We start from the raw sequence: 13,900 nt of genomic DNA on the forward strand, positions 1-13,900 counted from the left end.
AGATGCTAAGCAGGACACAGAATCATGGAATGGTTTGGGTTGGAAGGGACCTTCAAGATCATCTAGATCCAACCCCCTGCCATGGGCAGGGACACCTCCCACCAGCCCAGGTTGCTCCAAGCCCCATCCAACCTGCCCTTCAACACTGCCAGGGATGGGGCAGCCACAGCTTCCCTGGGCAACCTGGGCCAGGCTCTCACCACCCTCACAGCCAAGAATTTCTTCCAATGTCCAATCTAAATCTCCAGAGAGAGCTTTCCACCAGTGAATCTGGGGGGGCACAATACCACCTTCAGCCATATTTGCTCCATTCCTATTGAGAGCAACATCTGGAGGCATCTCAACCTCCAACCACTTCAACCAGCGTCTCCTTTCCTTCCTGAAATTAACCCTCCAGTCCATATGAGCTGCAGGGAAAATCCTGGAAGACAAAGCCACGCTTTTTGCCCTGGGGCACCATTCCAGGGACTGTTTCTCCTTTCATTCCCCATTAATGACAGCTCCTGAGGGCTTTTGTGCTCTGCTTATCTGCTTATCACCCATCTGAAGCAGGCCAGGGATGCAAAACGCTGGCTCCACACTTTGCAGCACAGTTGGTGTCAGCTGCAAATCACCCCAGAGAGCAACAGGGGAAAGTCAGCCATGGAAAGCTAACACCAAACACGGTGCCTACAAGATGATAACTCTCCACCCATCAGGTCACCACCAGCAAGGTCAACCACACGCTGCTAAAGCCAGCACAGAAAGACAGGATGTCTTTGCTGCTTTGTCTGTCCACCACGGGAGATTTCTGCCTAATGCTACTTGACCAGTTAGGAATTTGGTGGCTTGGATCAGCTTTGAAATGATGCTCTGGACAACAGGATCATCCCAACCCTGATACAAAACACCCTCCCAAAATTCAAAGAAGGGATTCTCACGTGTGGATCCTTGCAGCAAATAACCCGTGGTCATGGAAGGTCCCACAGGTTTGGCATCTTGTGCAAAAAAAAAAAATCAGCTCACTTCCATGACTAAATATGGATTTAAAACTGAATGTCTACTCTTTTTAAAAAAAAAAAAACGGAGGGGTTTTTTTCTTCCCCCCCTTATTTATAATCTCAGCCTCTGTTTATACACAGTGTCATCTCTTTGTGTACACAGCCTTCATCCGCAGCATCCCGGGATTGCTTCCTCCAGCCAGAAACCAGGGTGAGGTCCTGAGCCTCCCACGCACCCTATCCTGGGATGCAAAAGCCACCAGCCCCTTTTGGAAGCTCCTGGATAACTTCCAGAAGAAGTCCAACCACAATTCCAGGGTACATCCTACCTCCAGCTGGAGCTCCCCACGGGACGTCAGGCCTTCTCTAGCACGACGCTAACAACAGTCCCAACCACACACACCCCCCTTTGCTGCTTCTCCTGCTGGAAGGTACAGCACAGTCAGAAATACCATCCTCCCACCTCACCCCCACCCATCTCCACTGTTTCCTGCTCCGTTGGCTAAACTGAGCTCTTTTTCACTGCTTTTTGGGGGTGCTCTTGCTCTCACCACTCCTCCTGAGCGGACAGAAGCTGTCGAGCTCACTGAAGCCAGAGCACCACACAGCAGTGACACCATCCAGGGAAACAAAACAAATAAAACAAACACAGAAGAGATAAACCAACTGCTCCCTTGGATGTAGCACAAAACCCTTTTCACGGGAGCAGAGCCCCAGCTCAAGGCTCAGTCCTCCTGACCTCTTCCCCCAGCCACATGTGCTTCACCAGATGATGGGAAATTGCTGCTCGAGGCCAGGGCATTTGTTTCTTGGCCAGGGAGCAGTAAATGCATTGCAGGAAGAGAAGGAAAAGGAGAAAAAAAAAATAATAATAAAAGTTGTTGGGTGGTTTTTTTTTTTCCTTTCTCTTCCCTAGTGCTGCTTGGACCTCAACATGAAGAAATAAACCATCTGTAAGACAAGGCAGCAGCAACCACGACGCACGTGAGCACTTGGGGATCAAGCCTAGAAAACCTTGGGGAAGGAGCTCCAGGAAAGAGAAAATCCCTAAAACCATCCTCACTGGACACGGATTCAGCTGCTGACTGCTTCCAGCATCCCTTCACTTGCTGGAATTCTATCCACACTGCAACCCCCCGTGCTTAAAAACCCTAAGTTTTCATTCCAGGGGCAGCGCTACTAGTTATAGGAAATAACCTTCAGAGCTTTCCAGCCCCAGCACAACCCCAGAAACTTCTGCAAACTCACAACTCCATCCCTATCCAAAAAAAAGAAAAAAAAAAAAAAAAAAAAAGGTGCTTCAAGAAGGTGTGGAGCATGTGCTAAAATTGCTGGCAACAAAAAAAATACGAAGCACTACACGTAGGCAAAATAGGTATTTCTAGCTGGGCTGCTCTATCATTTCTGCTCATCCAGCAACACCAGGAGCTGTATAAAAAGAAAGGAATGCCAAATTGTTTGTGCTAGCAACCAAAAGCGGCTCAAGGAACTCCCAGAATAAACCAACCAAAAAAAGAAATACAGATAAATTTAAAAAAAAAGGCAAAATAAGATGTCTCTTCCAACCCAGGAGTAACTTAAGTGGTGGCGGGAGGGGAGAAAAAGCAAAGGCTGGCACCTAAACCAGGAATTAAATTGGCTGAAAGGAAATCTGAAGGGCAGGAGGCCAAAGGTATCCAAACCCAAAAATAAATAAGAGGCATATCAAAGGCTGGAGAGCCACGGGCAGCCCAGGAGCTGGGGACGAGGAGGTAACAGAGCCACGAAATGAATTCAAGCGCCGCAGGCGAAAGGCTCTGAGCACGTCAGCTCCCGGGGGGAAAAAAGAGGTCCTCCCCCTGAGAGATGCTGAGCAGAGGTGAGACTGCACGCCAGCGGGGTTTTTGGGAGACACTCGAGCGCCCTTCGAAGAGATTCAAACTTCCCGAAGCAATCCCAAGGGGAAACAATGGGTGGGTGAGGACGCGGAAGCATCAGGGTGGGTAAAGGGGAGATGTGTGGAGCAGCCACCCAATGGATAGAATCACAGAACCATGCCAGCTGGAAAAGCCCTTTGGGATCAACCATCAGCCCTGCTCTACCAAAGTCCCCCCCTAAACCATATCCACCACCACCACCACGTCCACCAGCACCACCACATCCACTACCACCACCAGCACCATATCCACCAGCACCACGACATCCACCACCATGTCCACCACCACCACCACCATCCCGTCCACATCCACCACCATGTCCACCAGCACCACGACATCCACTACCACCACCAGCACCATATCCACCAGCACCACGACATCCACCACCACCACCAGCACCATCCTGTCCACATCCACCACCATGTCCACCAGCACCACGACATCCACTACCACCAGCAGCACCATGTCCACCAGCACCACGACATCCACCACCATGTCCACCACCACCACCATCCCGTCCACGTCCACCACCACCACGTCCACGTCCCACGTCCACATCCACCACCACGTCTACCACCACATCCACATCATCCACCACGTCCATGACATCCACCACCACGTCCACCACCATCCCGTCCACATCCACCACCACCTCCACCACCATCCCATCCACGTCCACCACCACCACCATGTCCACCACCACATCCAAGCCACCCTTACAACCACACCCGGGCATGGCGACCCCACCAACCCCCCTGGGAAAAATCCCCAAGTTCCAGGACACCCCCAGCCCCCTCTTCAGCACAAACCCCCCCGGACAACCAGGGGCCAGCAGCCACCCCCCGAGCTCACCAGTCCGTCGCAGTTGCTGATGGCCACGGTGGCACCGGGCATGCCGGAGATGTCTCCGGTGAAGAGGCAGCGCCGTCGGAGGGGTTCCCGGAAAAACACCTCGAAATCCTCCTGCCACTCGGCCACGGCCCCCGGGGGCACCAGCCGCCGGTTGGGCCTGAGCCGGAGGTGCAGCTCCTTCCCAAAAACCGTCACGTTGAAGAAGAGGAGCAAGCGGCTCTGAGAAGACCCCGCCGAGGGGCTGCGGGGGAAGCGGCGACGGGGCGGGCGAAGGGTTGAGGGACAAGCTGCCTCCCCCAGACCCACCGCAGCCTGTCCGGACACTACGTGCGAGAGGAACCGACCCCGACAATCGGCGCTGAAGGGGACGATCACCCCATATTCCCGCAGTTTGCCAGCCAGGAGGAGCTCTGCCAAAAAAAAACAGAGCCACAGAGAGGGGAAGGGGGCTTGGCCACGGCACCACACAGCATCCCAACTCCGGGAGCCTTTTTGGCGAGCCCAGCCTGGACCGGGGTGGGGGGGGGAAAGCAGCTCCATGATCCCAACCACTGCTTTATTTTATTTTTCTCCCTCCTTTCCACCCCCCCCCCTCCCTCTCAGGGCTTTGTCGTTTCAAGCGGGCGAGCCCAACGGAGCAGAACAAACCCGGCCCGACGTGCCCCCTTCTCCCACCGAGCACGCCAACTATTTCTCACCCAACCTCCATCTCCCCCCCAAAAAAAAAACAACAAAAAAAAACCCAAACACACACATACACACCCCCCAACCTCCATCTCCCCCCCCCACCCCCAAAAAAAAACCCCAAACACACACACACACACCCCCCCCCCCCCATCCGAAACCCACCCGCTTCTCTCCCCACACCCTCCAGGATCCAACCCTCTCTCCCCTTCAGGCTCCAAACCCCCTTGGGGAACCCCCTGCTTGGTGTTTCCCCCCCCCCCCAACAACAACACCACCACCCCCCCGGGGGGGTAAAAAAGGAGAAGAAAAAAAGGGGGTGCCCGTTACCTGGGGCACTGCCGGCGGCCAGGCAGCCGTGTAAGGGGACGAGGCAAGAGAGAACCAGCCGCAGATAATCCATTTGGGGCTTGGCGGGGGGCTTGGCGGGGCGGGCAGGGCCCCCCCCGGCCACCGCCTTCCCCCCCACCCCGAGCCCTGAGCTCCCCGGGGGCCGGGGCCGCTCCCGGGGCCGCTGCCACCGCCTCCGGGGGTGGGGGAGGATGAGGAGGAGGAGGGAGAAGTTTAAGGGGGGGGGGGGGGGTGGAAATTGGGGTGGGAAACGGGGAATTTGGGGGCGGTGCTGTATGGGGGGGGGCGGGGCGGGAGGGCAGGGTCTGTTGGGTGGGGGGGGGGAGGGGGGGCGGGGGGTGGGAGGGAAAAGGAGGGAGGGGGAAGGGGAGGGTTGGTAAAGGGGGGGGGGGGGATTGGGTTTCTTGCTTTTTAAAAAAAAAAAAGTGGAAAAGTTTCTTATTGAAAAAAAGGAAAGAAATTAAAAAAAAAAAAAAAAGTTCTCGGGTTGCTGTTTTTTCAATGAAAAAGGGGAAAGATGACAGGGAAAAGCCCCCCCACACACACACACCTTGACGAGCAGCCTGCCCGGCCCCAACAAAACCGGGAAGCACCGGGAGCCGGAGACAACCCCCTGTTCTGCCCCTTGTTCTCCCCCTTTCCCTCATATTCTGCCCCTTTTTCCCCCTTTTCTGCCCCTTTTCCCTCATATTCTTTCCCTTTTTCCTCTTTTCTGCCCCTTTTCCCTCATATTCTTCCCCTTTTCCCCCCCTTTATGCCCCTTTTCCCTCATATTCATCCCCTTTCCCCCCCTTTCTGCCCCTTTTCCCTCATATTCTTCCCCTTTTCCGCCCCTTTTCCCTCATATTCTACCCCTCTTCCCCCCTTTCTGCCCCTTTTCCCTCATATTCTACCCCTCTTCCCCCTTTACCCTCATATTCTGCCCCTTTTCCACCCCTTTTCCCCTCATATTCTTTCCCTTTTTCCTCTTTTCTGCCCCTTTTCCCTCATATTCTTCCCCTTTTTCCCCCTTTCTGCCCCTTTTCCCTCATATTCTTCCCCTTTTCCCCCCTTTCTGCCCCTTTTCCCTCATATTCATCCCCTTTTCCCCCCTTTCTGCCCCTTTTCCCTCATATTCTTCCCCTTTTCCTCCCTTTATGCCCCTTTCCCCCCCTTTCTGCCCCTTTTCCCTCATATTCTTCCCCTTTTCCGCCCCGTTTCCCCCCCCTTTCCCCTCATATTCTTCCCCTTTTCCCCCCCTTTCTGCCCCTTTTCCCTCATATTCTTCCCCTTTTCCCCCCTTTATGCCCCTTTTCCCCCCCTTTATGCCCCTTTTCCCCCCCTTTCTGCCCCTTTTCCCTCATATTCTTCCCCTCTTCCCCCCTTTCTGCCCCTTTTCCCTCATATTCTGCCCCTTTTCCCCCATATTCTGCCCCTTTTCCCCCCCTCTTCTCCCCTGAAAACCTCCCCCAGGGAGCGGGAAAAGCGCTCAGGCCGCCACCGCCCCCTGAGGGGTCAGTCCAAGCCTGTTTAGAAAGGTCTTCAGAAAGGCAAGAAGGAGATGGAGATGTTGGGGCAAGTCCAGGGGAGGCCACAAAGGTGATCTGAGAAGGCTCCGGGGAGACCTTAGAGCACCTTCCAGTGCCTGGAGGGGCTCCAGGAAAGCTGGGGAGGGGCTTGGGACAAGGGCAGGGAGGGAGGGGATGAGGGGGATGGATGAAAACTGGATGAGGGGAGATTTAGGTTGGACATGAGGAGGAAATTCTTGGGTGTGAGTGTGGTGAGACCCTGGCCCAGGTTGCCCAGGGAAGCTGTGGCTGCCCCATCCCTGGCAGTGTTGAAGGGCAGGTTGGATGGGGCTTGGAGCAGCCTGGGCTGGTGGGAGGTGTCCCTGCCCGTGCAAGAGAGCTGGATCTAGATGATCTTTCAGGTCCTTTCCAACCCAAATTAATCTAGGATTTATGACCTGGGATGATTTTTTTCTCTGTTGTTTTTTTTTTATTCCAGAAGACACCCACCACCTGAATGCCTAAAGGCCAGAGGACGAGGGGCTAGCAGAGCCCTCTCAGCACCTCCTGCCCAAACCTCCCCTCCACCAGCACCTCCTGATGTTGGTGGCTGTTGCTGCGTCCAGCTCTTTTTGTTCTCTCCTGCATGTCGTTCTGGACAGGACCCCAGGGCCAGCTTCTTGGAGTGGGCTGTGCTGAGGCACTGGTAATACCAGTTGTGCTGGTTGTGGGTGGATTAGTTTTACCTGGGGCCTCAGGGATGGTTCAGTCACACTCAGAGACCCAAAGCCTGTCCCAAGAGGTAAATCCCTGCCTTGAAGACCTTGTCATCTAGGCCACCACAGCAGCCAGGGCAAGAAAGGAAAACAACATGCCAGGCTGCAAACTTCACCTCCAGCTCTACTGCTAAGATTCTTATTTTGGATCTCCTTGGTAGGACTTCAGTTGGAGCTTTGCTCCCAGCCCGGTGGTGCTGGGAGTGACAGGAGAGGACCACCATTTGAGAAAAGCCACCTTTGGAAAGCCCTGCTGACCTCCAGACATGGGGGGACGTTGAGTGCTGGAGGAGGGAATCGACAGACGGGGATGGGAAACCCCTTGGGGATGGTTCTGCTGGGACCCTCGCTGGTGAGGCACTGAGGGGAAGAGGCACATTCAGGTTAGGCAGAACAGATGCTGCCAGAGCACCACCCTGGAGGCTGCAGCTGAGGGTGAAGGACCTTGCAGGCTGATTGGGTTGGGTATTTGGGGGGAGAGCAGGGGAGACTGAGGTCTCTTGGTGCTCAACATCCACCCGAAAAACCCAATCCATAAAGCCACAAGGTCCCTCCAGCAAAGGAGATGGAGAAGCTTACTTCAGCTGGAGAAATTCAAGTGGGGAAAGCAGGTTTCATTTCCCCACTAGGTCTTTGCGTGCCTGTTGCTGAGAACCAAGGTATCATTAGACATGAGCAGGGAAATGCAAGAGGTTCTTTGGATGAAAGGCAGAGATGGAGCATTGAAGCTGGAACAAGCCCTTATTGGGACTAAATAGATGGATGATGAAACAAGTCATAAAGAGCATCCTTCCCTTGTGAAGAGCAGCTCCACAAAACATCATCTGATTACTTCTTTGCAGGGGGCAGAAACTGCTTCTTCACCCCCCAGATCCAAGTCCCTCTAGACCACGAACAAGTGTTCTGGTAACACCCTGACGTTCCCAAAGCAGTGGTGGTGGGAACAAGACCCTTCAAGTGGACCTCATTAGCTGAGATGTTGATTTGTCACCCCAGCAGGGACATCAGCCTCACCTGTTGGCCTCACCTGCCTGAAATACTCAGACGATCAACCCCAAGTGGATCTGTGTGTCGTCTCTACCCATCCACCAGCATGGAAAAAGAAGAGTTGCTCTTCTTTCCAGCCTTCTTCCTCCCGATTCCCAGCATAACAAGAGGATGAGAGGGATGAAGAAGCTTCCTTTCCCCACCAACACCTTCCCTCTTGCCCCCAAAACACTCTTCTCAGCTGCAGCTGAGGAGAAGCAACCGCTGCAGTGACCCCCCCTGCTTTCTCCTTGGCTTCCCTTCCTCCTTTCTTCCCCTTTCCTTCTTCATTCTCCTCTTTGTCTCCTAGCTCAGCCTTTCCCCTCCCGGCCTTCACCTCTGCCCCGACCTTTCCCCTTGACTTTAGGCTTAACCTTTTCCTTCCCATTTTGGAGTTCAAATGGAGCCTTTTCCTCTTTTCCCCTTCCCTGGCTGCTGTTTTATCTCCAGCCCCTTTTTCCTCCATCTCTACCACACTTGGTGGTTCTGCTTTCTGACTCAAACACTCTCTCTTCAGCCCCGAGGCTTGCCAGGAACACCTTTTGGGGGGGGCTTTCCCTTTTTCCTAGGTCACCTCTTCATTCCAGCTGCCAAACCTTGTCTTCCCAAAGCCTGACTTTTATCCAGTGGTACCAAAGCTCTGCCTATCCTGGCCAGGTACCACCCAGCCCTGGAGCCCAAGCACCTTCCTCCAAACCATCAGCTGGGGACGGTCCCTCACCCACCAGCTCTAGAGGTGACTCTTTGCCCCTAAATCCAAAGAATCCTCAATCTGAGGGGTGGGAAAACCATCCCACCAGGCTGGAAGGATTTCTTTGTTCAAGTCAATACTGAAGTGAGTCTTATTTTTTTTTGGTGCTTCCTGGGCATGGGTTGTTTTGCTCAGCTGTGCCAGCCTCCTGGAGGGCAGGGAATTAGGTCTCAGAAAATCACAACCATGACCAGCAATTACCTAAACTGCCTTTTCTACCCATCAGATCATGAGTTTTTAGGAGCCAGGAGCTTGGGAATCAACCAGAGCGAGAAGCCAGGGCTGTATTTCCAGCCATCAATCACTACATTTCTTCTTCCCAGAGATTTAAAGCTTCACAATGGGCTGATTTCTGGCAAGAAATGGTGAAAGTGGGAAGGGGAGGGGGGGGGGAAATGAAAGAAAGAAAAGGAGAAAGGGGGAAAAAAAAAAAAAGAGCATTTTTCCAGCTGGTTGGGTTTGTGGTTTGAAAAGCAGCTGCAAGAAGAAAGCAGGAGCCCTGGGAGAGATGGATTTAATACCCTGGGTGAGATGGATTTAATACCCTGGGTGAGATGGACCTGGGCATGGATAAGATGGTCAGGAGGGGCAGCTGGGTCGTTTCTGTCCTCATGCCTGGTGCAACAGCCACCCACGCGTGGAGAAGGATGAGGGTCTTGGTGGTGGAGGGAGACATCCCAAAAAGCCCCAGGGCAGGCACCAGGGCCTCCAGAGGGAGAGCAATTCCTCCTATCCCTGCTTCCCAAAGTAGAGGAGGAAAAGCCAGCCGTGGGGGAGCTGGCATGACCTCATCTCCCAACCATGCAGAGCTGCCATCACATTCAACCAGCAAATCATTCCTGCTGCAGGGACAGGCAGGGAGAAAAGCCCACCACCCCCCCCAATCAAAGCCAAGGGAAAACATCCCTTTCTCCAGGATCCCAGCTCCATCCAGGAGGGTTGTCTCGAAGCGCGCTGCTAGGAGATCACCAGGGAGGCTCAGAAAGGTGCTGAGATCCTCCAGGAGAAGAGGAGGAGAAGCCCAAGCCCTGCTTTTAGAGGCAAGAGATCTGGCAGGCACATCACCTGCTCTCTGGCTGCCCCGAGGGCAGGATCATTCCTGCTGGATCTCTCCCCAATCTGCCCTTCCAGACCTTCAAAGATGGATGGAGCCTCCAGGACTTTTTCCTTCCCCCTCCCCCCCTGCACTTCTCTTACCTTGGGAAGTTTTTCCTCCTGTTTCACCCAAAGGTGTCTGGCACCTTCTGACACCCAGGAGTTTTGGGGCCATTTCCTTGGATTTTTCTTGCCTTTCCCAACAGCCCTTTCCCTACAGGAATGCCCATCACCATTGTTGAAGGTGAGATTGGGCTGCAGGTGGAACCCCGAGTTCTTGGTATGGATTTAGCACCTAGGAAGCAAGTAACACATGATGCTGGAGGTTTTGGGGAGCAGTCCATGCTTTTTTCCAAGACCCAGGAGGCAGAGTTGGGGTCTCCAGGGAGGCTGAGCCAGCTAGGATGGGAAACCACAGCGGACTCCTGAGGTGCAAGGTCCTAACCCTCGAGGTTGCCATCTGTGGAACACATCTCCAAAGGCCTCTTTGCTTCCTTGGTGAGGCCAGCATCCCACAAGCACATGGCCTGAGACCCAGTTATCCCAGGGAAATGGGGATAACACATGAAGGACAACAGCAAGAACCCTCTGGAGAGAGACCAGCTCCCCTTAGAGGTGCACACCCTTGAACCAAGAGGGGGGGCAAACACCAACCCTAGGTCCTCCTGATGGCACATCTGCTGAGATCAGAGCCCAGCACCCAGCCCCATCCGAGGAGAAGCATTTCCCACTCTTCCCACCTACCCACATGGAATCACAGAATGGTTTTGGTTGGAAAAGACCTTGAAGATCATCCAGTCCAACCATTAAACCCAGCCCAGCCAAGGCCACCACTAAGCCCATGTCCCTCAGCACCACATCTACACGGCTTTTAAACACCTCCATGGTTGGTGACCCCCACCACTGCCCCAGGCAGCCTGTGCCAGGGCCTGACAACCTTGTTGAGGAAGAAATTGTTCCCAAGATCCAACCTAAACCTTTCCCAGACACAACCTGAGGCCCTTTCCTCCTTGTTCCACCACTTCACCTCCAGGCATCGCTTCCCCCGCCCCAACTCAGGCTCATCCCTACCACACATCAGCTCCTCGCAGAGCACTTGATCCCTACAAGATATTTTCCTTGGCAACCTCACAGGGACAAACCCAGGGGAGGTTCTGAGGGGCCAGGAGCCCCCACCACTCGTTCCCCTGCCCACCCAGGGAGGAGCAGAAGCAGCTCAGGAACTTAAACCATCAAGGAATAAATGAGCCAGAAAGTGGAAGTCAACGCCGGCCCCGGCTGATGGGAGATGCCGAGCTGCAAGTTCAGGGATGGTGAAATGAGGTCAGTGAGATTTATACCCACAACCTTGGAGGGCTTCCAACCCTTAGCTGGGAAGGCCTGGAAAAAAAAGAGGGGAAATAAAAAAAAACAACAAACCAACAAACCAACACAACAACTTGCTCTCCTTCTAGGAACCGCGCCGCAAGCTCTGCCGAGAGAGAGCGCTCCCGCCGCGGGGAGAGCACAAAATCAACCCCAACACTGGCTGCTGGGTGGGAAACACCCACCCCTGCCCAACCCTTCAGCATCCCCAGCCCTTCCCTGGCTTCACAGCAAGATTTTTCCACCCCCCCACCCCCCCCCCCCGTGGAAGCCCGACACAAACCAGCTTGGCTTTCCCTTCTCTTCACCATCATGAATTTTTAACCGTCCTCCAGCTAAAAATCCAGCTTTGCTGGAGTGTAAAACCCAAATCTATGTCTTTTTTTTCTCCTCTTGTGCTTTTTCCAACCAGCTCCTGAGCATTTCCAGCTCCCCCAGGGCCTCCCTCATCTCTTCAGCTGATGGTTATCGTTCCAGCATGACCCCTGCTTTCCATGAGTGAAGCTCATTGAGCTCTTCTTGCAGCCTGAGCTGGGGAAAATTAACTTTTCATTTGCTTGAGGACAGAAACACCCCCAAGGGGGTGGGAAGAAGACAAATAACATAAAATCAATCCCTTGCAATATGCCCAGGTCAAACATGAGAAAGAGAAAGGAACGAAAAGAAGTCATTTCAAGCCTGGGGGATAGTGGCTTTGCTGTGAGAAAAGATGCTCTGCCTGATGCTCCACATTTTTGAGGCTTTGGAAAACCTCCCCTTGCTGCCTGCAGGGATGTTTTCCCCTCCAGGCAGGACAGTACTTCCATTGCTCCTCTGCTTTTAGCCAAAAACCCCCCTCTCTCAGCCCACAATTCATTCCTGCCCCTCCACTACACCCCCAGACCCACAAACCACTGTGGAGGGGAGGGGAGACTTGGCCCCAAAAATCAGCTGTGCTGATGGGGTGAGGGTGGGGAGGGAAAGGAAAGTTGAAGGGGCCTGGTTTTGTGCCTGGATGGCTTTTATTTTTAGTTTTCCAAGGTCTGGCTCTGTGAAAGCATCATAATTACTATTCTTCAGCTCTAAAATGAAACACAGATGCTCTCCCTTTGCAGAGAGGTCCAAGGGTTTTGTTGGGGGGGGGGGGGGTTCTGCTAAAGAGAGAGGTAGATCACAGAAAGGAACCAAAAAGGATGAAAGAATAAGTATCATTATTCTTCATCATCATCACATTAGGGCTCTTCAAATCATATGATCAGAGCTATTTTGTGGTGGCCCCTGTGCCAGCTCGTGGCCCCCCACCAGCACTGTTTTCACCCCCAGAGCTCAGGTTCTTCCCATCCCCCCCCCACCCCTGCTTCAAGAACTCAAAATATCACCCCCCCAGCCCCAAAACATGCTCTGTTTTCACCAACACTCAAGAAATATTCCCCAAAAGCCAATGGCCATGGGACGTGGGGTATATCTGACAGTACAGATGAAGCAGAGCTGCCACAGCTGGGTGGAGAAAATAGGGGAAAAAAAAGGGGGGGTTGTGATAAAAAAACACCCACCCAAACATAACCCAGCCCAGAAGGCCCTGATAGCAGCAGGGATTATCTGAGGCTGCAGCAGGTTTCCCCTTCCAGCCCCACGTGCCAGTGGAATATTGGCTCCTGGGTGTATTTTCCCCTCTCACAGTTTGAAAAGACACCAAGACCTGTGAACTGAAGCTTCCAAGGATTTCTACTCACCCAGAAAAGGAGTTGGGGGGGGGGGTGAAAAAACCCTGGTGGAGGCAAGAGATGCCCCTTTCCTTTCACCCCTCTGAAGCCCAAACAGGGTCTCTTTGGCCAGGGCTGATGGAAAGATGCAGAAAGGGAGGATCTGGCAGGGAACAACTGGGTATTTTTCCATATTTTTTGAATCCAAGAGAATCAAGCTTATCAATCAACTTCCTAAAATCAAGGTGGGTGGTCCCACAGGCTGGTTTATTCCAGGGTTTGTTCCACAGGAGGATGATGGAGCTGGGATGTGGTTCCCAGCCACCTCCTCGCCCCACCGTGCAGCGACTGACTTCTCCATTGGGTTTGCCCAGATTTATTAAGTGTATTATTACCCTGCCAGGAATTCTTTCTGTTTTCAGGAATGATTAGGTAGCTGATCCTCAGGGTACCCAGGGATGACCCAAGGGTGCAACTTGCCACCAAAATACTCCTCCCAACAAATCCAAACTCCACCCAAACGCACAACCCGGTCTCATCACACAGACAAGGAATTCACCTGGGTTGGACCCTGAACTTCCCTCAGATCAAGTTTTGAATCCATTCTGAAAGTTTTCCTCTTTTTTATGTGTTTTAATATAAAAATGTTTGAATAGGGCCTTAAAACTCTATGGGGAGCAAACACCATCTAGCACTGCCAATGGTTACAGGTTCATCGTGTCTTATGTACGTATAAAAGATATATTTAATTATACCCTTATTTGTGACCTTTCCTAGAAGAAAAGACAGAGAAAAAGCTGGGAAGGGGAGAGCAGCTTATCCCAAACCCTCAAGGATGGGAGGAGGCAAACAGGAGCAGTAATAATGACAACATGTTAAAAACCAAGCTCGTTACCCAGTAGCAGGACAGAAGCTCCCGAAGCTGCCGTTGCCAC

The 13,900-nt window shown here is 53.2% G+C and overlaps 1 protein-coding gene across 1 annotated transcript in view; it reads right to left on the reverse strand.

The window, feature by feature from the left end:
- The window catches only part of ADAMTS14 (ADAM metallopeptidase with thrombospondin type 1 motif 14), a 34,272-nt gene extending 29,437 nt beyond the window's left edge, over nucleotides 1-4,835 (reverse strand). Inside the window, exons 1-2 of the mRNA XM_051618249.1 lie at nucleotides 4,763-4,835; nucleotides 3,749-4,158 (exon numbers count right to left, since the gene is read on the reverse strand). Of these exons, the coding sequence (XP_051474209.1) occupies nucleotides 3,749-4,158; nucleotides 4,763-4,835 (483 nt within the window). The remainder of the gene's footprint in view (nucleotides 1-3,748; nucleotides 4,159-4,762) is intronic.
- Between the last annotated feature and the right edge of the window lie 9,065 nt (nucleotides 4,836-13,900).

The sequence above is a fragment of the Apus apus genome, chromosome 4 (assembly GCF_020740795.1).
Source record: "Apus apus isolate bApuApu2 chromosome 4, bApuApu2.pri.cur, whole genome shotgun sequence".
NCBI lineage: Eukaryota > Metazoa > Chordata > Aves > Apodiformes > Apodidae > Apus > Apus apus.